The 24,493-nt window shown below is 31.2% G+C and overlaps 2 protein-coding genes across 2 annotated transcripts; both read left to right on the forward strand.

Annotated features, from left to right (window-relative positions):
• The first annotated feature begins 1,446 nt into the window (after nt 1-1,446).
• On the forward strand, nt 1,447-3,782 carry LOC106416604 (WEB family protein At3g51720-like). Its single transcript, XM_013857524.3, has 4 exons — nt 1,447-1,842; nt 1,917-2,119; nt 2,366-2,445; nt 2,536-3,782. Exon 4 carries the CDS (start codon nt 2,901-2,903, stop codon nt 3,474-3,476), a length of 576 nt encoding a protein of 191 aa, XP_013712978.1. The 5' UTR covers nt 1,447-1,842; nt 1,917-2,119; nt 2,366-2,445; nt 2,536-2,900; the 3' UTR covers nt 3,477-3,782.
• A 13,860-nt stretch (nt 3,783-17,642) lies between these two features.
• LOC106416497 (abscisic acid receptor PYL8) lies at nt 17,643-19,136 on the forward strand. The gene is made up of 3 exons (XM_013857391.3): nt 17,643-18,074; nt 18,325-18,540; nt 18,641-19,136. Exons 1-3 carry the CDS (start codon nt 17,952-17,954, stop codon nt 18,854-18,856), a joined length of 555 nt encoding a protein of 184 aa, XP_013712845.1. The 5' UTR covers nt 17,643-17,951; the 3' UTR covers nt 18,857-19,136.
• Nucleotides 19,137-24,493: the final 5,357 nt, after the last annotated feature.

The following is a 24,493-nucleotide window of genomic DNA, read 5'->3' on the forward strand; positions in this document are numbered from 1 at the left end:
TAATTGAACTGAAATTGTTCAAACTCGTGTGAGAATCATTGTTAGTTTTTCTTAGTTTAATTACTTATAAAGCTTATATAATTTGATGTTCGTGCAGGTTACGCAAGCTAAGGATGAGATTCATATAATAAGCAATGTTAGGGTGTCGATATTGCAGGGGAATTATTTATGTTTGTTCCTTTATTTAAAAATATGTATTTTGTTTGAGTTTATTAATAATATGTTTCCTTTTTTTGTGGTTCGTTTGAGTTATTTTAGGAAAACAATGAATAACTGGAAAAGACAATTATTTTTAATGTAAGACTAATTTAATTTTCAATGGCAGTTGACTATAAATATTGTATAACTTTTAGGGTTATTCTATAAGTGTACTTCTGTTTTAATAAAGTAGATTTTTCTTTTTCTTTTTAATCTTAACTATGCCGAGAGACTCAATAAAAACTTGGGATAATGATGCTTTAATAACCTTATCCTAAGAATCCTGCTTAATCGTGCTTTTATTGATGTAGTTTCTTGAAGAGGATACTTTTGGCACGTTACAAAGTTAGCAATGAGTTTATCTTTTCCTAGATTTGACTTATAAGAGCAAAAACCTTTTGTGTTATAAAAAATCTTTGTGACTTAAAAAGAGTGCTGGATAAAGCACGTGGGACCATTCGCTCTCTCTCTAGATTGGCTCTTCGAGTCAGGGAAAGTTAAGGAAGTGCAAATCCTTAGACTATTGAAGAATTTCGTTTGTCAAAAACTAATTACTTTACTTCGATCATCTACAAATATAAATTATTGTCATGTATAACCCCACTTGGACGTAAAATGACATGAACTATGTGCGAATCAATTTTATAATTCACGTAGAATAAACCATGACTGGTAATAACGTACTATATAAGTAAATAGGTTTGGCCAAAAGTCTATCGATCTTGTGTGTATTTAAGGAAAACTAGGGGTTGGATTGTTAATTATTTTATTTAAACAATTTAGTTATAATGGCTAACTGTTAATATACTAGTGATCTTGGCGCGAAATTTTTGCATTTTAATCTATTTTTGTCTCTTGCTTACTAATCTAGCATTCAGTTTTTCAAAGTATTTTATCTTCACCATCTCCTATTGTCTTGTTTACATTTGTTTTCACGTTCTGTCGTTTGATTTGTCTTAGTTTTGGCTTGTGTAATAACTTAATCATGCTCATTCTTCTTTCATTCTTTATTGATTGATATTTTTATCTCGCTTAACTCTGTGTTGCCACTAATTTGCTCGAATCATTTTTCATCATCTGCTTCGTATTCTTTTCATATTCATTAACTATTGTCTTCAATCACAATACTAAAAGCCAGATATGGAGAGATTCTAGCATGTCCATGTCACTTATTAAATTCCTCCAATCACAACATTTCATTAAAACACGTCAGATGGGCTTGCGTTTAATATGAACTTGACACCTGTCCCTGGCCCGAGATTCCTCCTTTGGTTTTAGTTCTTTATGGGCTTTATGCTACACTCTTATTGGACTCTTTTACGTTATTAAGTTTTGTAAAACTCAACATCTTAGAGAGACGATCATCTTAGTTGAAGGCGATATCGAAAACTAGGGTTAATAGTCTTCTTCGATCTCTGGCCATCCAAACCAACAATGGAGTTTCAAGAGAGACGAAACGTCGTGAATCTCTGTGTCAAGCTTCGATCGTCTCACCTTCTATGAAAACCAGGATGGTTACGGAACTCGGTTGTTTCAATAATTCAAATTAACTTCCCAATTAACTCCATCTTCCCACTCATTCCACGATTTCTGATTCACTGCATCTCCCTTTCTTCCAGCCGGTGAATCTGCAACTAATTATAGGTGAATTTGTATCCATAAATTCATCATTCTCTTCTCATTAGAGTTTGAATCCCCAGAGCCTTTTGAATTCTCAGGTGGATGGCGGTGTAGGAATGAGAGCTGATTGCATACGGATCAGGTGTCTGTCTCAACGGAGAGCCATGTCTCGGTTGTTTACCTCAAAGTGACGACAAAAGCTGTGGCGAGAAGCCATGTGAGAGACTGTGATTCGGGGACGGTCAGAAATTTCCTGGAGGATGATCGGCATGGAGTTGGGCGTGTAGGACCATCAATTCAGGTAACTTTGTTACCATTTGTTATAGCTTATTGATAGGTTAGGTTTAGTGTGTATAATATAAAGTTTGACCTGAATGTCGATATATTGATGAATCAGAATGCTAATTGTGAGTTGAATTTAGTCTCATTGCAGGATCGATAATTGTATAAAAATTTATTTGTCTCTCATTTTGTCTTTATAACTGCAAAAAGGGTGATTTTGTTCATCACTGGATATGAAGGTCTTTATATACATTACATGTTTAAGGAAAGGGAAGAAAATTCTGGAGGAGAAAGGGATCAGTTTGAAGCATAAGCTCAACCCGAGTTTGAGCTTCCAAGCTTATGGTAAAGTACTAGACATTAAAGTCCTTGAGATTCAAGCAATTATTGATTTTGATTCTTTGTCACACATTGTTATTGTGAAACTGTTTACAGGAATTTTCAGAGAAGAGTAAAGATTTAGAAGAAACTATGTTTGTGTTCAGGACCATTGGTGAAACAACAAGGAGTATGACCTTATGAGCTAGAGAGAAGGCTACACGAGCTCATGGTGACAAGACAAAAATATGAGATAAAAGAGATGCAGACTGCATTGGAAGAGGCTAAGATAAGGCTTCATGTGACAGAGGCTGAAGCTTCTTGGTGGAAAGTCACCGCATATATAGTCTCTAAACATATCGTCTTCTATAGTGGAACTGTTATTGTTTAATGGTTTACAGCAGGTTTCAGATAGGATTTAGAAGAAAGTAGGTTCAGACATATGTATTCAGGGCCATTGGAGGAACAAGGAGTGTGATCTCATGAGCTGGAGAGAAAGCAATACGAGGACGAGGAGCAATATCAAAGCTGTGTGTGAGATCGAACGGACGAGGAGCAATATCAAAGCTGCTGAGATGCGTTTGGTCACTGCTATGAAGATGAAGGAAGCTGCTAGAGCGGCTGAAGCAGTTGCAATAGCTGAAATCAAAGATGTCACCAGGAGAAGAAGAACAAGAAAGATGTTGCAGGAGGAGATTCCTGAGAAGATAGAAGAAACGGCTCAAGAGATTAAAAGCAACAGGAGGACGATTGAGGAAGGTCTGGAGACAGTGAACTCCGCAAAAATGAAAGCAGGAGAAGAAGAGACACAATGGCAGTGGTCAGAACGTAGGAGGAGATCATCATCTTACAAGGGCAAGTACAAGAACAGGAGAGAGACAGTTCTGATGGATGAAAACGGTCTGGATATGATGATGAATGGAGACGGGACAGCATCTTCAGTTACTGTCTTGAAACCAGCGACGTCTATTGGGCAGATACTGAGCAGGAAGGTACTTCTTGCGGATGAGTCAGCGATGATGATGAACGGGAGAGTGTCCTTGGGTCAGATTCTTTGAAAGACTAATGTGGAAGAAAGAAATGGTGAAGGGAAGGAAAAATATAAGAGGGTCAATGGGAAGAGGAAAAAGTTCGGATTGGCTAAATTATCTGTGATGTTGAACAAAGAGTGCAAGAAGAACAAGAAAAAGAAGGTAGCTTTGAATTTAAACTAATGAAGCGAGTGACTGAGTTTTTTGAAAATGGTTAAATCTCTTATCTTAGGAACTGTTATGTGTTTGTGTGTGTTAAGGAGATAGCTATTGGTTTATCATAGTAAAATGTAGTGTCATTTGTTTTTAAGAGTTTTCTATATTATAATGAGAGCAATAAGATTACAAAGCTAAAACTTACATAGTCATACAGTTCGAGAAAGTATATTCAAAAGAAGGGAAACTTCTAAACACAAAGGAGCAGTATAAGTTTATGAGAAGTGAGGAGATAGACCGGCATGTCTCCACGGCCGCCGTTCGACACAGATGTCTGTGGTGGAAGATAAAACTCGCAATCAAAAATTTAATTAAATAAAAAATAAGGTTTAGAAACACATAACAGTAATAGTGTTGACGTTGATTGTATTTGTGGTGTATGAAGTTGTGAAAACGGACCACATAACAGTTAGAACATATTAGTTTATTTTTCTTTTGGAAATTGGAAGTATATGCAAATCGCTTTTTTCCTGCTTTTCTGACTATGAAATGGAAAATGAATAGAAATGCAACTTAATCACACCTCGCCTAGGTTTAACACTCAAAAAATTGATTATTTATAATATGTATATATTTTGAATTTAGTTTTAGTTTTTTTAACATATTTTATTTTAAAATTAGTGATTTAAATATTGCAATTGCAAAAATGAATATATGATTTGCAGTAACAGGAAATAATTTGTTTAAAAACATAATGAAAATATAGTATTAGTTATTAATATTTAAATAAAATACATGACTGAATATTTTCTGTTATTATATTTGAAGACTAAATAAACAATATATATATATATATATATATATATATATATATCAAATAACCAATTACGTGTTGTAAGATAAAATTTACACATTAATTTTAGATTTTTTTAAAACATTGGTTTTTTTATGTATAAATTATTTATTTTTAGAGAATGTTACTGTATTTTTTCCTGATTTATTAGACTATCATTTATTTTAAATAAGTTATTTTATACATATAAAACATGTTAAAATAATTTTTTACTGTAACTTTAGATTAATCAATGTTTATTCACAAAAACATGCATATTATTTTTCGCAATCAGAACATAGTAGACGGAACTAGCGAACTTAGACATTACTCTATATCTTGCTAATAAAACCTTATAAATAAACACTTGACGGAAAAAAAACATTACTCTCTCTCTTCAGAAAATGTTTTGCAGGAATGAACTTAGATTTGGACTAATAGTTTTGGTTTGATGATTCCTTTTTAAAAAGTGGGTTGTTTTGTGGATGGAATCTGTTAGAGCTACTAAATTATAGGTTTTCATTTTGATTTACTTATTTTGGTATTTCTTTTGTTCTGTTTTGTTTTTAGGGGAAGTTCACTACTGAACATCTTTAAATAAACCAACAACAAAACAAATACTTTTACGGAAAAGTTAGCAGTCACTTTTTTGCTTCTTTGTATTGTTTGTGTTCCATTTATGTTTTATTACAGATTTAGAATTTAGTTTGGCTCAAAACCACAACACAAGTGGTTCTGGACTGTTTCTGACGAAGTCTATCCGTCTTCTCCTTTGATCACCAGCCCGAGCCATTCTGATTCTGCTGAGACCAAAAATAAGAATCAATTAGCATTGAGTTTAAGATTTTGAAGTTAAAGGTACAAAACTTAAAGCAGAGAACCTCACTCTACTACTTCCATTGTTATCTCTATATCGCTCTCTTCTTTTTATCAAACTTGCATGAACTGAGGAACATGAAAGCTGTCTATAAACTATAAACATGTTTGAGATAAAGTAAGATTATATAAGGAAGATGAAGTTTCTTTCATGATCAAAATTTGAGTATCGCTTTACTACGAATCTATTTAAATTTATATTCTTTAATAGTATAGATAAAAAAATTATTACAAATAGAAACATATGCAATTTTCTTAAAAAAACATCCATATAAATACCCTATTAGACAAGAGTATGCTGCACTAAAATAATGTAAAACTCATTGATTGTTTGGTCAATAAGATATTGCTAAGCAAATACATACATAACAAAACCAAAAGAAAATTGCTCCAACAATATCCGACTACTCAAAAACGTTACATGCAATTGACAAGCCCATACAAGACCTGAAGACCACATTAACAAAAGTAATAGCCCAGTGTCTCTGATCTCCCTATAAAATACAGCCGACATACGTTCGAAAATATTACATGTGTAACGACTTGAAATCACCACCTCTTTCAAATATTCCATACAGAAACAGTCAACACGACATGAAACTAGACAATACCTAAAAACAATGCTTTTACAATTCTGTTCAAATGGAAAGGACACGTAATCCAAATCCCGCGCGTAGCGCGGACCGACCCTAGTCTCTTTAAATCCTAAAAATCCTACATGTTCTTTTGTTTATTAAATCACATATTAAATATTGTTGAAACTGTTTATTTATTCTAATAAATCCTTACGATTATAACTAAGATGATATGGATAAAAGACTGATTATAATTTAGTTGAAATAAAAGTCTAAAGTAGAAGTTATTAAACTTGCAATCTTCTTTTTGTCATCCAAGATAGCTTTAGTCAAATCAATTATATTGATTTAGAAAACCCATAAGCTATTTCAATCTCAAACAACCAAAAAACAGGCGCATTTGTTATTGACGCTGCGGCGGGTTTCCTTTACTATAAACATAATTGCTTGTCACAACTGTTACTAAACCCAAATGTGTTTACAAAAGCTACTCATATAAGAGTTTCATACTCATTTCTCTTTCTCTAGTCATCTCCTATGTTAGTAGCTATCATAATGCAATCATCAAACAAAGGACATATCTCTTGGTTCCATATAGAATATGCAAAAGGACTGTTTTCTGCAGACTTCATGATCACTGAGTATTATAAATATCAAACTCTGTCTATGGTCTATTTATATGTTGAGGAAATACCTCTAAATGTAGCTTCCAAATAATGATTTCCAGGTCAACACATTGCATGTTAACCTCCACAATGAGATCAGCGGATCTGCAGATACCGCTACATGTCGAGTCGAACGCAGCTACACATATGTTCCCTGCTTGTGTCTTTCATTCACAATCTGCAATCCTCCCAAGAACCAGAATCAATGTAAAATGAGGTAAAAGTTTTAGAGTCACAACAGACTTTGTATAGCCAAGCCCAATAAACCAATCACCCAACGTAACATCCCCACTTGCCTATTTGTGCAGAAAATGACTTGATCATTGTATAGTAGCACCGAGAAGTTAGATGGAGAATGAGGTATGAATGCAAAGTAGACAAAACAGTTAAAATCTTACTGATTATGGGAAATATAAGAAATCAATTCTCTTGAAATGGCGTATAACTATCCAATAGCGTGACAGAAGTACTTGTTCCTGTTCTCACCAAACTTTCAATTCTAAATGTATATATAAATCTATTAGAGTTATTGTCAGCGCTCTGTTGCGATATTTGTTAGCTAAAATAATCCATCCAACATAATAGGAAAAAGAAACCAACGAAATTGTAAAGCTAACCATCAGCTGAGATGCTTTTGCTGTCCTGACACATTGCAAGCTTAGTGATTTCACTGTCAAAAGCAACAAACTAAGCAGTCATATACATCCGAGACATTTATTTACAAACGGTTCCTAACACAGAAAAAACATATTATTATGTTACGGATGATAAGTTTGATGCATAAATACAGTTTATAATTTTTTTTCAACTGAACATTTGTGCCTACTGAATTACCTTACAACACCCACTGCATTGTGATTTTGGCATGTTAAAGCTGAGAATCAACATTGGAGCTTGCGTTAGCATTTGGAACATGAAATATAGCACCATCAATTTCCAGTGTTAATTCCATTGACAATAACTGTGCAAAAGAACTCTGCTAGTAAGGTAATCGTGATTAGTAATTCTTTACATCTTAGTGTCGTACAACTTCAAAACGATAGACACTTACAATAGACGGCTCTCAAAGATGGACCGCAAACCATCTAATGATATGCTTACCTCGTCGTATAAGTAATCCATGTCACTTCCCTCCCACGGGTAACGTTGCTGGTGCAGATCAATTCCCTCCATCTCTTCCTCATCCTAACCCTCCACCTCTTCCTCATCATTAGGATGCTCTGCAATATATCCTCTGTAAGGTTCAAATTTATGTCGCTAGAATTATCAGAGAAAGAAATATAAAGTACCCTCCAAATCTTCAGGAGCATCAACATTTTCTTTATTCAATGATCTTCATTCAACCTAACAACCATCAAAATAAAAAGAATGTGAGGCACATAATCTTTAAAATCCAAGCTTAATGAATGGAAAAAAAAAACTCAGGAAGACAGAAAATGTCAAACACTCACTGGCTTCTTCTTCTTTTACTTCTTGGCTCCCGTGAATGAACTGTCAAGGCCATCATTATTTGCAGAAAAAAAGATTAAACAAAGCAAGTGATGAAAAGAAACAAATATGTTTCACAGCACATAAACTCTTCTTGAACAATCAGACAACAGATAGTATGTCTCCAGTGTGACTCAGCTGAGTCCTCGATGACATCTTGAACGACAAATGTCTTCTTCTTCTTCTTGGTTAGATCGAAGGGTGCAAGCTAAGGATGACCAAAGAAAATTAAAACCACACAATCATGATTTATCAGGCAAAATAAGAAACCGATGATGAATTTATTAAAGATGGGGAGATGTAGAGACTAAAGAAGAAAAATTGATTCATGAAACTCAAAGAGTCAATCTGTGTTTCTTAGATGAGTCATGAACCGATGATTAAAAATTGAAAGCCCTAAACTTCCATTGAAGAGAACGCTTACGGACCAAAGAGGTTTATTGAGCTTTTTTTTTAACGAATCCCATGTCAAAACGTGAGTTATAAAGTATTTATTAAATCATTAGATAAAATAAATAAGTGTGGGGTCCACAGAGAAAACTGAAGAAGCAAAGATTTCTGAACTTCATAAATATATATTTGTTTCATCCATCAATGTAAAAAGAATCCTTTAGCTCAGTGGTATAAATATTGTTGTTTAGATTTCAATAACCCAGGTTCGAGTCACAGACTTAACATTTTTTTCACACTTTTTAAAAGTGGGATCCACATATCACTAACGTGTCGCATCAGGAGTGATGCAACTGCCCTATTATAATGTAGATTTTATGGAAATTAATAGATGAAATACTCTTTTTGCCGTGGCACTTTAGAAAAAATAAGTATAATAAATAAAAATGTATATTAATAATTTTGTGAAAATATATTAGCCTTCTATATAGTGCTGGGTTCGCGGGTCAACCCGCCCCGCCCCGCCGCGGGTCGAATCATTTTTTCGATTCAAAAACTCGATCCGCATAACCCGCAAACAAAAACTTTATATCCGCACCCGCCCCGCCAAAACCCGCGGGTAACCCGCCAAACCCGCGGGTAATATTAATTATATTAAAATAGTTATTTTAATTAAAAATGATTATTTTCTAATTATATAATAGTTATTTTAATTAAAAATAATTATTTTTTATTTATATAATAGTTCTTTTTAAAAAATACTATTAAAAAAATATATTTATAATTAAAATTATACAAATATTTATTGTTTTTTATATATTTTACAAAAAATGTTTTTTTTTTTCAAATTTTTCTTTTTTTTTTTTTAATTTGCGGGTTGGCGGGTACCCGCGATTCAAATTCGGCTGACCCGCACCCGCCCCGCTCAAAATAATCTCGACCCGCACCCGCACCCGCGATTTAAAAATTTCAAATGGTTCGACCCGCACCCGCCCCGCGGCGGGTCAAACGGGGCGGGGCCCGCGGGCAATGATTAAAATTTCCAGCTCTACTTCTATATATAAGTATTTTGTATTAACATTTAGTGCTTCAAAATACTTTGTAATAAAAGGATATTACGTTTTACATTGTGGAAATAGATATTGTAGTATCTCATTTAACTCAATATTATCTTTACAAAATTAAAAAGTGAATTTGTGTTGCTTTGAATCTCTAATGGATCATAAACCAAATGAATATTATTTAAAAATATAATCAGATATATAAGTGATATATATACTTCGGTATGTTTATAATCTAGACCAAAGAATATAAAACATGTTTTGCATATTTTGGCAGAATATAGTTTCTGAAAAACATATATAAATTATTTAGAATAGACCAATATCATCGAAAGTGATGTCTTATAACTGAGAGAAAAAAAATATGAAATATACTTTGCATATTTTGGCAGTGAAAAACAGATATAAATTATTTAAAATAGACTGTATCATAAAAAGTGATGTCTCATAATCTTATATAAATATTCATATTCATATATATATATATATATATATATATATATTTATTATGTTGGTTTATGTATATTTATTATGTTTACAAATATATTCACTTGCAGTTCCATGAAAATGTATTTTTTACATTGTGAATCTTTTGCTGTTCCAACATGAACTCACTGCATGAAATTGATGATGCACTATGTACAAAATCCAGAAGCACACCAAACTAAATCAAAACAAACCAACAAAAGGTATCTACAGTAAGACTTTCGAGATGTGAGGCAACCAAAATGCTAATCAATCTGTTTCTATAGGTTTCGCAAGCAGACAGTTAAAATGTTCCAGATTTGATAAACTTCAGATGATGATGAAGTTCTTGAGATATTTAGTAGGAAGCTAGAATATGGTTATTAATCTTCACGGATTACTTTAGAGGTTGATACTTATCTGTATGTTCCTCTGCTTCATTATAATGAAGATCTTATAGTAGTGTAAAAGTGAAAAAAAAGAACTGGCATGATCTAATGTATGAAGTCCCTGAGAAAGATGATATGAAAACGACGATGCCATATGATCGTTAACTGTATGCTATTCTTGAAGCTTAAATTTATCATTAACACAACCATATTCCAACAAAATTTTATTTATAAACAAAACACCAACTTCCTAGTCTTAACAACAACAAAAAACCAAGGATAAAATATACCCTGAAACTGGTTTGCATTAGAGAATATATCGGAGATTAAGATATTTAAACTGTAGAATAAACAGGGAAACGATAGAGGTGAGGTAATCGAGTTTGAGCTAAGGTCCTTCTTATTTTCTCAAGCTAAGAAATGCATGGCTTCTTTCTTTCACGCACATCCTCTGTGGGTGGATCCTTGAGTCGTACGTATCCAACTGAAACAGCTGCACCAGTGGCTAGAGGTGGATCAGCCTTACTTCCTTCAACAACCCTAAGACTATCACTCAGCAGTTGTTTTATCTGAGGCATCACGGATCATCCTATCAGATGGATTAGTTGAGACCAATCCGGCTCCAGGCATGTCGTCACTACGGTGGTTACCACCTCCTGGACAAAAAATGACAAATATTAAACAGCAGAAAAAATTTGTTCTGCTTAGGTTTGTTTTTGTCTAGATGTGTGCCTACTTGTTCTGAAAAGCTCGGGAGTTGCGGCTGCTGATGTTTATCAAATATGCGGGAGATGGTGAATGATTGAGCTCTAATGTGAAGTTGAACTCAGATAGAGTCAGCTGAAAAGTGAAGGTTCTACCCACTAACTCATCTCATCGTGGCAGTGATCTCTCATGGGCTTCCTCAGCATATGAGTTCTGAGTATGTGATCCTAATATATAAGAACACATGTACATGTATCTGGGCTACCTCTGCAGCAAGGGTAAAACTTAGTTCTATTTCTAGACTCGAAACAAACTTAGTACACACCCATAAGATCACCTCCCTTCTTGACATTTCTTGCTTCCCAGAAACGCAAAACACGGGTGACAACAGTCTTACGACACTGGCCTGCCTTCAAATCACCGGAAAGAACCTGTGGAATAGTCATAGTTAAAACCGGCGTGTTAGAAAGATAATAAGCTACGAAAAGCAAGAAGGACAATAAAATATAAACAACTCTTTGTGGATCTATATATATATACAACCTTTTAGTACCGTAGAAGACGTTGATATAGAATTGAAGACTAAGTAGCGGGAGCTCCGATTCAGTGCAATGATTTACAGCGGTAACAGTATCAATTGAACTCGTTAAGAGGTGTTACCCGCTGGACTTTCAAGAGACGGTGGTCGTCTAGGAAAACCTAAGGACACATATAAGGAAAACTCAGTTGAGGTCGTTGAATAACTCATATCGGAAACAAAGAAAAGGAAGAACAAACGGAAATGAGCTTCCTGGGCCATTCAGATCAACATGCAGGCTCGTAAAAAAAAAAAGAAACCCAATAATACCCAAAATCCGTGTGTGACGTGGCAAAAAGCAATTTCCCTATTGGACGATTTTCCAAACTAACGTAGATGTCTTCCTTGAAGCTCATATTCTCTTTTTATTACTTGTTTAAAATATATTAGGAAGTAAAAGTTATTGACATTGAGCAAAAACTATTTTTTCTTGCATAAGAGTTTGTGCTTAGATTTTCTTTGTAATTATTAATTATCAGCAACTTTTTTTGTCAACATCAGCAATTTAATAGCTCAATGTCAAGAACTTTTACTTCCTAATATATTTCAAACAAGTAATAAAAAGGGAATATGAGCTTCAGGGAGGACGTCCACGTCAGGTTGGAAAATCGTCCAATAGGAAAGTTGTTTTTTGCCACATCACACACGGATTTGGGTATTATTAGGTTTCTTTTTTTTACTAGCCCGCATGTTGATCTGAGCACAAACTCTTTTAAGAGCAATTCAAATTCATAATTACAAGGAAAGTTGTTTTTTGCCACGTCACACACGGATTTGGGTATTATTGGGTTTCTTTTTTTTTTTATGACCGCATGTTAATTTTACTCCTCTTAAAAAAATAAAAAAAAATTTCGAAAAAAAAATCAAATTTATTTTTATATAAAAAAGTTCGAATTTGAAAACATATAATCTAAAACTATATAAAAAAGTTTTAATTTTTTTATTTTTTTATTTTTTTATTTTTTTGTTTTTTTTATTTTTTTATTTTATATATTTTTTTATTTTATTTATTTTTTATTTTTTGTATATCTAAGGTATTAGTGTCATTTTACCTGTTAAATGATATATTTTGGTCATTTTCGTCCTTGTGATCTATTTTTGTGACCAAAACTTGAAAATAGTATATTTAGGAGAATTGCTCTTAAAAGAGTTTGTGCTTAGATTTTCTTTGTAATTATTAATTTTACTCCTCTTTTCTGAAAAGAGCAATTCTTCTAAATAGACAATTTTCAAGTTTTGGTCACAAAAATAGATCACAAAGAAGAAAATGACCAAAATATTTCATTTAACAGGTAAAATGACACTAATACCCTAGATATACAAAAAAATAAAAAAATTAAAAATAATAAAAAATTTAAAAAAAAATAAAAAATAAAATAAAATAAAATAAAACTTTTTTATATAGTTTTAGATTATATCTTTTCAAATTCGAACTTTTTTATATAAAAATAAATTTGATTTTTTTTTCGAATTTTTTTTTTATTTTTTTAAGAGGAGTAAAATTAACATGCGGTCGTAAAAAAAAAAGAAACCCAATAATACCCAAATCCGTGTGTGACGTGGCAAAAAACAACTTTCCTTGTAATTATGAATTTGAATTGCTCTTAAAAGAGTTTCCTTTTATTTGACGTGGCAAAATAAAACTTTTTTTATATAGTTTTAGATTGTATGTTTTCAAATTTGAATTTTTTTAATAAAAAAATTTTTGATTTTTTTTTTTGAATTTTTTTATTATTAATTTTTTTCAATTTTTTTTTTATAATTCGAAAATACTTTTTGAAACTATTTTTAAAATTTTTATTTTCAAATTTTTAATATTTATCTTTTATTTTATAAAATTTTAAACCTCAATCTCAAATCCCCACCCCTTAACTCTAAACCCTAAGGTTTGGATTAGTTAACCCTAGGGGTATAAATGTATATTTACCTCTTTAATGAAACATTTTGGTCATTTCCCTCCTTGTTCCAAAACTTTTTTAGTGCTATCCTAAGGTATTTTTCTTCTCAAATTGTATGTGTTATGTTTCAACACATATTAAATTTTGATAAATAAATATATTATTTTATGTGATTATCATTTTTTAATGAATAAAATAATATTTTTCAAGTTCTTAATTTATCATAATTAATTAGTAAAAATTGCATAGAAAACCTAAAATATGTACCTAAAATATGTATCTTTTATATATAAACTAGGTGTTTTGTCCGCACATGCGGGCATAATTCTTTTATAAATACTTATTAATAAATGTACAATTATTTAAAAGATAAAAAAAAAATCAAATATTAATTTAACTATTTTTAATTTATCAATTTCATAATTTTCTAACTTGTATTAATTTAAAACATTATTTGGATGACAACAGTAATATTTTTTATTTTAAAATATGTTGTTATCTTTAACCATGTTTTTACTATATTAATTTATAAAAAATATCTAATTAATAAATATATATATAATTGTTAATATAAAGCGATGCTATTAAACCAAATTTTTGGACTTACCAAAACCTACAAAGTCTCAAAATAAATCAAAAACACGAGAATATTTAACCCAAGCCAACTTTACATATTATATTAATTAAATTAATAAAAACTATTGATATTAGTATAATTATACTGTGAAATATCTCTCATAATAACAGAATAAACACTCAATCAGACCAATCTTGCTGAGAAACAAAACATTAATATGTAATGTATAAGATAAGAACATTTTCTATATATTGTTATATTCATTTCTAAATTTTCAACTTCAATAACAAATAAATGTTATTATTTCAATTGATTAATAAGAATAAAAATAAAAATGAAAATACCATGACAAAAAATCACGTTAAATAAACAAATACAAATCAAATTTATTGTTATTGATTATATACTCTTTAAGTACTTTAATACCAAAATAAATTTAATAATTTAGAAAACTATGCCATGAAATATTAAGTTTACAAACAAATATAAATTATTATTTTCGTTATTTTATAAACTAATTTTAATATTTTAGTATAATGATTCTAATTATTATATGTGTATATATACTAATAATTATATTAAAATTAGCAAATAAGAAGGGCAAATCTCCAAAATAGCACATTTCTAAGTTTATATCACAAAAATAGCACTCAAAAACTAAAATGACCAAAATAGCACCTTTCTAAGTTTATCCTTTGAAAATTTTAATTTTTTTATTTTTCAAAATTTGAAATCTTATCCCCAAAACCTCATTTCTCAACTCTAAACCCTAAACCCTAAACTCTAAACCCTAAACTCTAAACCCTAAACCCTAAACCATAAACCCTAAACCCTAAACTCTAAACTCTAAACCCTAAACCCTAAACCCTAAATCCTAAAATCTAAACCCTAAACCCTAAACTCTAAACCCTAAACCCTAAACCCTAAACCTTAAATCCTAAACCCCACCCTTTAACTCTAAACCCTAAGTTTGTGACTTTTGATAAAACATTAAGTGCTATTTTTGTGACTTTTGACCTTGAGTGCTAGTTTGGGAACATAAACTTGATTTAGTGCTATTTTTGTCTTTTTCTCAAATAAGAAAGAAAGATGTAGATAAACACAAAATAAATAGATGGAAACATTTTTTTTTTCCAACACGTTTTTCATTATTTTTTAGATAATATTTATAATACTTATGTGGATTATACATGTAATTATCATTATATTTTAAAAACTTTTGATTATTACTATTATAAAATATTTATTTAAATTATTATGACTATTGGTTATTAATAATGATATAATATAATTATTTCTAAAATCATGGAGAAATTGAAAAGTAAGCTAATTCACTACTCAAATAATAGTATAGATAAATTTCTAAAAAGACATTGGGAAATTGGCAAAAATATCATTTTCAAAGTACCACTTTTCATGTTTACAGTAACCACTTTCACCTTCATCTTTAATGAAGAGTAAAAGACATTTATAACCTTTTGATTACCTTTTACAAAAAAAACATAAGGTTAACTAATCTAAACTTAAAACATCAACTTTAAACCCTAAATCATCAACTCTAAACCCTAAACCTTGAAACATCAACTCTAAACCCTAAACATAAACCCTAAAACATCAACTCTAAACTCTAAACATAAACTCTAAACCCTAAATTTAAACTTAAAACATCAACTTGAAACCCTAAATCATCAACTCTAAACTCTAAACCCTAAACCATGAAACATCAACTCTAAACCCTAAACCCCGAAACATCAACTCTAAACCCTAAACCCTAAACCTTCAAATCAAAACCCTAAAACATCAACTCTAGACCCTAAATGTAAACCCTAAACTTTATATTTTTCTGAAATTCGAGCCCTAAATCCTAAAATCCTAAACCTTCAAATCTAAACCCTAAAACATCAACTATAAACCCTAAACGTAAACCCTAAACCCTAAATCTTCAAATCTAAACCCTAAAACATCAACTCTAGGGTTTTAGGGTTTAGGGTTTAAGGTTTAGGATTTAGGGTTTAGAGTTGAAGGTTTAGGGTTTAGGGTTTATAGTTGATGTTTTAGGGTTTAGGGTTAATTTTTTAAGGTTTAGGATTTAGAGTTTACTTTTTAGGGTTTAGGGTTTAGTGTTGATAGTTTAGGGTTTAATGTTGATGGTTTAGGGTTTAGGATTGAAGTTTATGGTTTAGGGTTTAGAGTTGATGTTTTAGGGTTTAGAGTTGAAGGTTTAGGGCTTAGGGTTTAGATTTGATGTTTCGGAGTTTAGGTTTAGAGTTGATGTTTCATGGTTTAGGATTTATTTCAAAAAAAAATAGGGTTTAGGATTGATGGTTTAGGGTTTAGGGTTCGTATTTCAAAAAAAAAATAGGGTTTAGGATTGATGGTTTAGGGTTTAGAGTTGAGTTTTAGGGTTTAGGGTATGAATTTCGAAATAGTATAATTTAGATAAAAATTTAAAATTTTTTTTTTTTTTTTTTAGATTTTTATTTATTTAAATATTTATTTATTATATATATAAAAAACATGGGCATAAAAGTCTTTTCTACTTAATGAAGAAGTTATTTTTGAAAACGTTATTTTAGTGGTGGTAAAAATGAAAAGTGATAGCATGAAAGTGGTAAACATGTAATTTCCCCAAAAACATTTACTTTACGAAAAGAGGGAATACATAAGTATTGAAAAAAAATAGGAACGCAGTGTCTTTGTTTAGGTTAGTAATGTTCATCTATCATCATCCAAATAAAATTTTCATAGTACATAATATTAATACATGAGGAATGTCCAAATTAAGTTGATGTAAGACGAAAAATCAGTCGACAAAAAAAGAACAATATAGAAAATTCATGTATATATATTTATAAACAATGAATTATCGGTTTGGACTAGCTTAGTAGTTTAAACTTTAATTGATTTTACTTCTATACAGTTAAATGGTTAATAGCATCTGTAAACGATATATTAAAATGATTTTACTTAGTAATTAATTAATGATCTCGTATTCTTTACATTTCACTTTGCTTTTCTACTTTTAGAACAACTGCAGGCCCATAGTCTAGTTTGGATAAGAACCAAGCTTCTAACAAAAGCATTGCAATTTTTAACACTTTCTGTTTAACTAACAAAAGCACTACACCATGTTAATTTTGGCCTCTCAGTGTTCGCCTTTTCTGGCTTTCTCTTTTTAGTTTGAATAGTCACATGATACACTCATACTCCGTTCCCGGTTGACTTAGCAACACTAAATCAATTTTTTTATCTTCGTGTGTTAGAGAAAAAAAAAACTAAAACATGTTTCTCAAAAGAACTAAAATATACATTTGCTGTATGTTTTAAAACAACATATTTCTGAACTTTTTATGTTGTGGATTAACAAAACTGTTAAAAGTTGGGAAGAACAGAACATCATTTATCTAAAAGAGAAGAACAAAAGACGATTTAGCAAAGGTAAAAAATCGAGAAATCGACAAGAATGGCATTACTGTAAAAAAACGTGAACTCTGGGGATAATATATAAAATCTCTTGTGTCCAATGAGAGTTGTGAAATTGGAGAAAAGACATTAGCTTATTTAACTAATTATCAAATATTAAGAGAGAGAGAAAAAAGTTGGTTGGGAAGGAGTCTTCTCTCTCCTCACTTCTTTATCTCTCCCAGAGGCGACTGAAGTCTCTCACATGCATTGACGCTTATCTGAAAAAAGATCTAGCCGGAAAACTTTTCTCCAAAATCAGATCTCCGACGTCGCACTGATTAGATCTTACCCCTCTTTTTTTCTTGTGCTTTTAATTTTCTTCCTCATCATCTATTTCTTTGTCTGCGCCAAGCTTTTGGGTGTATAGATTCAGAAAGAAGAAAATGGAAGCTAATAACGGGAATCAGGAGAGAGAGTATATAAGGAGGCACCATAAGCATGAGCTCGAGAGGGAGAATCAGTGTAGCACTACTCTTGTTAAACACATCAACGCTCCTGTCCATATCGTAAGTCGTTAATGCTTAATTATATACGGAATCTTTAGTCCATTCCACAAATACGAAATCTTTTAATTAGCTGATTTGTTGAAGCTCACTAATCCAATCCTCGATCCAATGTTCTTATAGAGAGGAAAAAGAGATTTAGAAAGATTAATAAAAAAAGCCCGCGAAATCAAATCTTCACTGATTTAGGAAGTTAGATTTAAGAAAAAATAAAAGATTTTATGTATTGGTTTATATATATATATATATACAGGTATGGTCACTTGTGAGAAGATTCGATGAGCCACAGAAATACAAGCCATTCATTAGTAGATGTGTGGTTAAAGGAAACATGGAGATTGGTACTGTAAGAGAAGTTGATGTGAGATCAGGGTTGCCAGCTACTAGAAGCACTGAGAGGTTGGAGTTGCTTGATGACAATGAGCATATTCTCAGCATCAGGATTGTCGGTGGCGATCACAGACTCAAGGTTAAACATTACTTCTTCTTTCTATAAATGGTTCGTTCATTCAAAGGTCACAAATTTAAACCCATTTCTTAATTCTGTTTTCTTTTTCTGGTGTGACTAGAACTATTCTTCAGTCATCTCTCTTCACCCTGAGACGATAGAAGGAGGAAGAATAGGGACACTTTTGATCGAGTCTTTCGTGGTGGATGTACCGGAAGGGAACACAAAGGATGAGACTTGTTACTTTGTGGAGGCTCTTATCAAATGCAATCTTAAGTCTTTAGCTGATATCTCCGAGCGTCTTGCGGTTCAGGACACAACAGGAGGTTTCCCATGAACAGAGTCCAAGACAACAAAAAAAAGACTCAAGAAAGAAACTAATGGCATGTGGAGTCAAGAGAGATGATCGCTGCCGTGGATGAAGCTTTCAAAGGGAAAACGGAGAGAGAGTCTCTTTGAGGATGGACAAGGCAAATAATCATCATCATCATTTACCGTTACATAATAAGTTTCTTTCTTTATTTTAAACTTTTATTGGCTTCTTACCCATTTTTGGTTAATTTGATGAATGTTTTTGGTTTCTTCTCTCTATAGAACCAACCAAATATGATTTTGCAGTTTTCCCCCCTTTTTTTTACAATTTTCAGAGAGACATGTTAAAAAGTGTGATCATGGGGTTCCACTCTTTCTTCCCTTTTTGTGACCCACCCATAAAGGCAACATACCGTCTCTTTTTATAATATACTAACTTTACTGAACCAATAGCATTTGTGGGATGTGAAATCTCCACAAGTACCGACCATTAAGGAAATGGATATTTATTGTATGGGGAATTGGGTTGCATATCCATAAGAAATACATAAATTAAATGTCTATCCATTACCCATCTTAGGCTACAATATACTACATAATATAATATGAAAGAAAGAGACGAAAATAGCCTTCATGCGCGTGAAAAGTGGTGCTTTGCTCGCTTCAGTTTAAGAGACAGCCAAAATAGCTAGTTTTATTAAGGGCCACAAACACACAAATTGAACTTTGTAAACGGAGTCAGTGATACACGTAGATTTGCGATGAAGGTGAAAGAGGAACTTAAGGTGAATTAATTGATGGGATAAAAAGAAAGGAAACTTCGGCGGGGTAAGACAGTGTGCGAATGGAAACAATCCGACATCGTTGGTAAAGTAAGAAATTGAACCCTAATCTTTAAGAAGATAAAAATCAGACGATGGATTGAGTTGGAGAAGATGAACAGTATTTTGTATAATATGTTATATTATATTTTATAGTCACAGTATAGTATGTTACAAATTCTAATTCTTTTCTTCGCCAAATTGTATCTACTTCGCTTATGATTATTATTTTCACTACTCCATCATCTCCCCCGTCTTTTCCTTCAGAACCATTGCAACTCATCACCATCCCAAAATCAGATGTTGGATTGCACTGGAAAAGAACAATTAATGCTCTCTGTTAGTATGTTTTATTCTATGGTGTTGTAACAAATAAAATAAAATGCAGATTCATGAAAAAATTAAAAGTTGTATGCCACTGAAATGAACCGGCTGCGAACAATACATTTCAGTGAAGAATATACACAAATTCTAGCAAAATTTATTGTAACTATTATAGTATACTATTTTTTTATTGTCAAAATATAGTATAATACAATATTTCTTCTTCTCTTTTGTTTCTTATTCTTCATCATCATCTTTACTCTTTTCTTCTCTCAGCTTCTTCTTTTTCGTGTCACTATCAGTTACTACAAAAGATCAATGAAGATTAACAATATATGTTTGTGTGTTCTCTTCTAGTATGTAAAACAATGTATTATTTTGTTACTGTCTCACCTGAAGCATCACCACCATCACCACCACCACGAGCACTCATTTCATCACTGCCACCATATTTTCCTCCGCTAGTATTGCAACCCGCCGTCTCCCCACTTACTCCCACCATAATTTTCTCCTCCTCTACTTCTTATGGTGGCTTCTCCTCTTGCATTAACCTTTCCAACGTCTCTCCCACCTCCTCTGCAAATTTTATTTTTCTAGTAATCTCCATGTGTTATGTTTTGTTGGTGTATCATTTTTATGGACCAATTGGTTTATATTTATTGATCAAGACTGAGAAATTACGAGCAACAACATATCAATACTATATTTTTATAATCGACAAAGAACAAGAAGGTAGTAAATATCAATACATATCCTCCTCCTCCTCCTCCCTCCTCCTCCTCCTCCTCACTTCATACGTAACTTGAATCAGTGAGCCACCCTGGTAGACGAGTCCCTCGTAATAGTTTAGTGTGTATATGTCTCGTCTATAATTGTCTCAACAATTTTGTGGAATTTAAGTTCACTATTTTTTATCATGTGTTTCTTTTTTCATAGTACTATACATCTTCACAACTGTTATACCCCATATGTAATGCTTTTTGAAGAAAAACATTTGCAATGTAGGAAGAGATAAGTATAGTTGTCTTTTCAGACTATATTATATTTTATGTAGTATAGTATAGTATGTGCATTGGAGTCATCCGCACGCACACGCGATTAAGGACATATTACGGACAATTTTGGGTGAACTTGTCACATCGATGGACTTATACTGCATAATGAGTATATTCTTTATTTTAGTGCTCCTTATGAATATTCAACAAATTGTCCCTTGCTGTATTCTAGTTTTATAGATTTTGTCTTCACTTGTGATTGAGGAAACACACATTTGCTCCATTAGCTGTAAAAGCTATGTGTATACCTTTTCTTTATTAATTTTTTTTTTTGTTTTCTAACATTTGTGACTGTGTTTTCTTTAAGGGAATTTGAACCCAATAACCAAACAAAAATCCAAAATTAACTAACTAACCAATTTCACACTCTCTCCTCTTTTCTCTTCCTATCTCTCTCTACCTTCTCTCTACGAAACTAATTTTTCATTTTTTGGTTATTTCACAAATAACCCCTTTTTTTAACACCATTTTGACAGTGTTTATTCCTTTTTTTCTCCAAGGACGTTTACTTTTTTTTTTTTTTTGTAATTACAATAGCAGAGTTTTAAATTTTTTAACACGTTTGTCCAATTGGAATGATGAAACTTAATATTCGAGTTGCTCACATGGACAGGTAGCTCCATTTACAATGACTAGATCCTTTCTCTGCGCTACGCGCAGATAATATATTTAAATTTGTTACATTTATCATTTTTATTTCTATGTGAATTTTTGTATATTAAATTATATATAACTAATTTTTAAATTGGATTTTTTTTTTAGTTTGAAGTAAGTATTTCTATTATATGTAACACAATTAACCAATAACATATGAAGAATCAAGTCCGAGATTTAGAATTATGTAAAAAAAATATAATTATGTATAGAACATAAATTATCTTAGTTTAAAAGATCGGAATCTCATCTCGAATAAATTCGCGAAAAGAAAAAGTACTCCAATAACCTATTTAAAATATAAAATCCTTTTTTTAAAAAAAGGCGTACTTAATAATATTTTTTTACGTGTAATAGTTGAAAACTGACAATTGAATATCGATCTAGAATATTATTTTAATATATCTAATGGTAAAATATTAATTGTAATAAACAAATTTTGAATTTTGTAATATTACATGAATTAGAAGTCTTTAAAATCTAAAATCTATTTTATTAACATAATATATTTTTTTATTCATTTATTATTTTGACGTTACAAAATATTGCTTTAGTTTTATTTGTATATTAATTTTTTAATAATTTAGTTTCTTTTTAAGTAATTTTAAAATTATCAAGAATATAATAAATTTAAAATTATTTATTTAAATATATCCAAATATGATGTCTCATTTTTATGTGTGTTTGCCTTGAGCATATTTAATTTGAAGTTTGTATATTTAATAACACCTTGTTCCGTGCCGTTCTATGGTTTTAATAAATGTGTTGTCAATTTCATTTTTATTACTACTAACATGATTTTTTAGTGATCAGTGATAATGTATTTTTAACGTTATGTATTATATTTTATCGTATATTTTCTAACTCTTCATTCTGACACTTTTTTTAGTTAATTAGATAATAAGTTTAAAGATGTAAATAAAACTGTGTATGTTGTAAATTTAGACTTTTTAGTGTAACTAAGCACTATCAATTAAGGAAATTATATTATGATTTTATTTTACTAAATCTTTCTTTCTGTGTATATTTTTGTTTTATTTTGTATTTTTACAATTTTATTGCCTTATTCTTTAACTGTAGAGAATTGCTATTTCCAATTTTTGTTTCATATATACCTTAAAAGTCTTCGGTTGATTTTTGTTTCTTTTCTTTCTCAATTACAATGTACAGTTCGACCATTTTTTTTTTTTAAGATCAAACTACTAATATCATTAGATAGAAAAGCTTAAACTCCAAGAATGGAGTGGGTATTTGTGCTAGAGAAAACTGATTTAACCATTAATATAGTGAGATATTATAATATTAGAAGGTATGAAAACTCTTCTCTGTTGTTCTACGCTGGACATAATTAAGTTGTTGTCAATTGATTTTATATTTGTGATAACTGGAAATACATCTTTATGTCTACCTTATATCATCCTTAATTGGTTTACGGTTCGACCATTTCTAATATACTGAGAGTAACATAATATTAGATGTTGATTATCTTCTTTCAATTAGGAATGCACAAAATGAGAGAAATTAAGGTGAGACCATTTTACAATTTTGTCTTCTTATCTATATAGAGTTAGTTTATAGATTACTCTATCTGTTTCAAAATGTAATCAATTTTAATTAAAATCTGTAATATTTAAAAGTTATTACTTTAAAAAACTGTAATTTAATATATAAATTTAATCAATTACACAGTATGTAACATTACAATTTTCAATATTTATTTTATTATTAATTTTGTAATTTATATACGTTACCAATTAATTTTCTAAAATGATACTGATTAATTTTTCACTACAAGAAAACATAAGTTTAACGAGGGCGGTTTTCCTCGTGAGTTCGTCGTAAAAGAGGCTTTACGAGGAATTAGCGAGGAAACATGTTTTCTCGTTAATCGTTCGTCGTAACACATATTTCCTCGCCAATTCGTCGTAACTTAGCGAGGAAAATATTTCGTCGTAAAGACGAAGTACATCATTTCGTCGTAAAGACCACGTAAATATTCCACGTAAGGAGGTCGCTATATTTCCTCGTAAATACCTCGAAACATGTTTCTCGAAAACTACACGTAAATACCTCGAAAGTGTTTCCTCCTAAAGTACACGTAACTATCACGAAAGTATTTCCTCGTAAAATACTCGTTTATCTTTCCTCGTCATTTCCTCGTAAACGTTTCCTCGTAAAATACTCATTTATGTTTTCTCATTATTTCCTCGTAAAGTTTCCACGTAAATAGGTCGTAAATTAGCTACGAATTTACTTCGTTTTTTTATTTTATAGAATTAAAAAATATATTTGAAAAAATAATTAAAATTATTTAATTTATTAATAAAATTATAATTTAAAATAAAAATCAAATCAATACGAAAATATTTTATATATAAATAAGTTTTGAATTCATAATACAACAACCGGAAAAAAAGAACTAAGGGTCGTTCATCGCCTGGTAGAATTCCTCACTCCTCCTCGCAACATCCGCCTCGTTATGTGTGTCAGATGACTCGCCTGGAATGGGATGTTGTTGTCGCATGTTCCTCAATATGGACTCCCATTCCGGATTTGTGGCCACTATAACGTCCAAGAAGCCCTCGACTCCACCCATGCGAGCTTTTGTCAAGGCCAACTCGTTACGCAGCTCAGTGACTTCATCATCCCGTCGCTGACCATAAGACGATGTCGCTCTCGGAACATCGTTGACGGAACCAATCTCCAACGTCCGTCCCTTTTTTTAGGGACAACCTTAAAAACAAAAAATAAATATTGTTAGTAAAAATTTAAAGTTAAATTAAATGAATAATAAAAAATTAAAATTTT

This window comes from Brassica napus, chromosome C9, assembly GCF_020379485.1.
Source record: "Brassica napus cultivar Da-Ae chromosome C9, Da-Ae, whole genome shotgun sequence".
NCBI classification, from domain to species: domain Eukaryota; kingdom Viridiplantae; phylum Streptophyta; class Magnoliopsida; order Brassicales; family Brassicaceae; genus Brassica; species Brassica napus.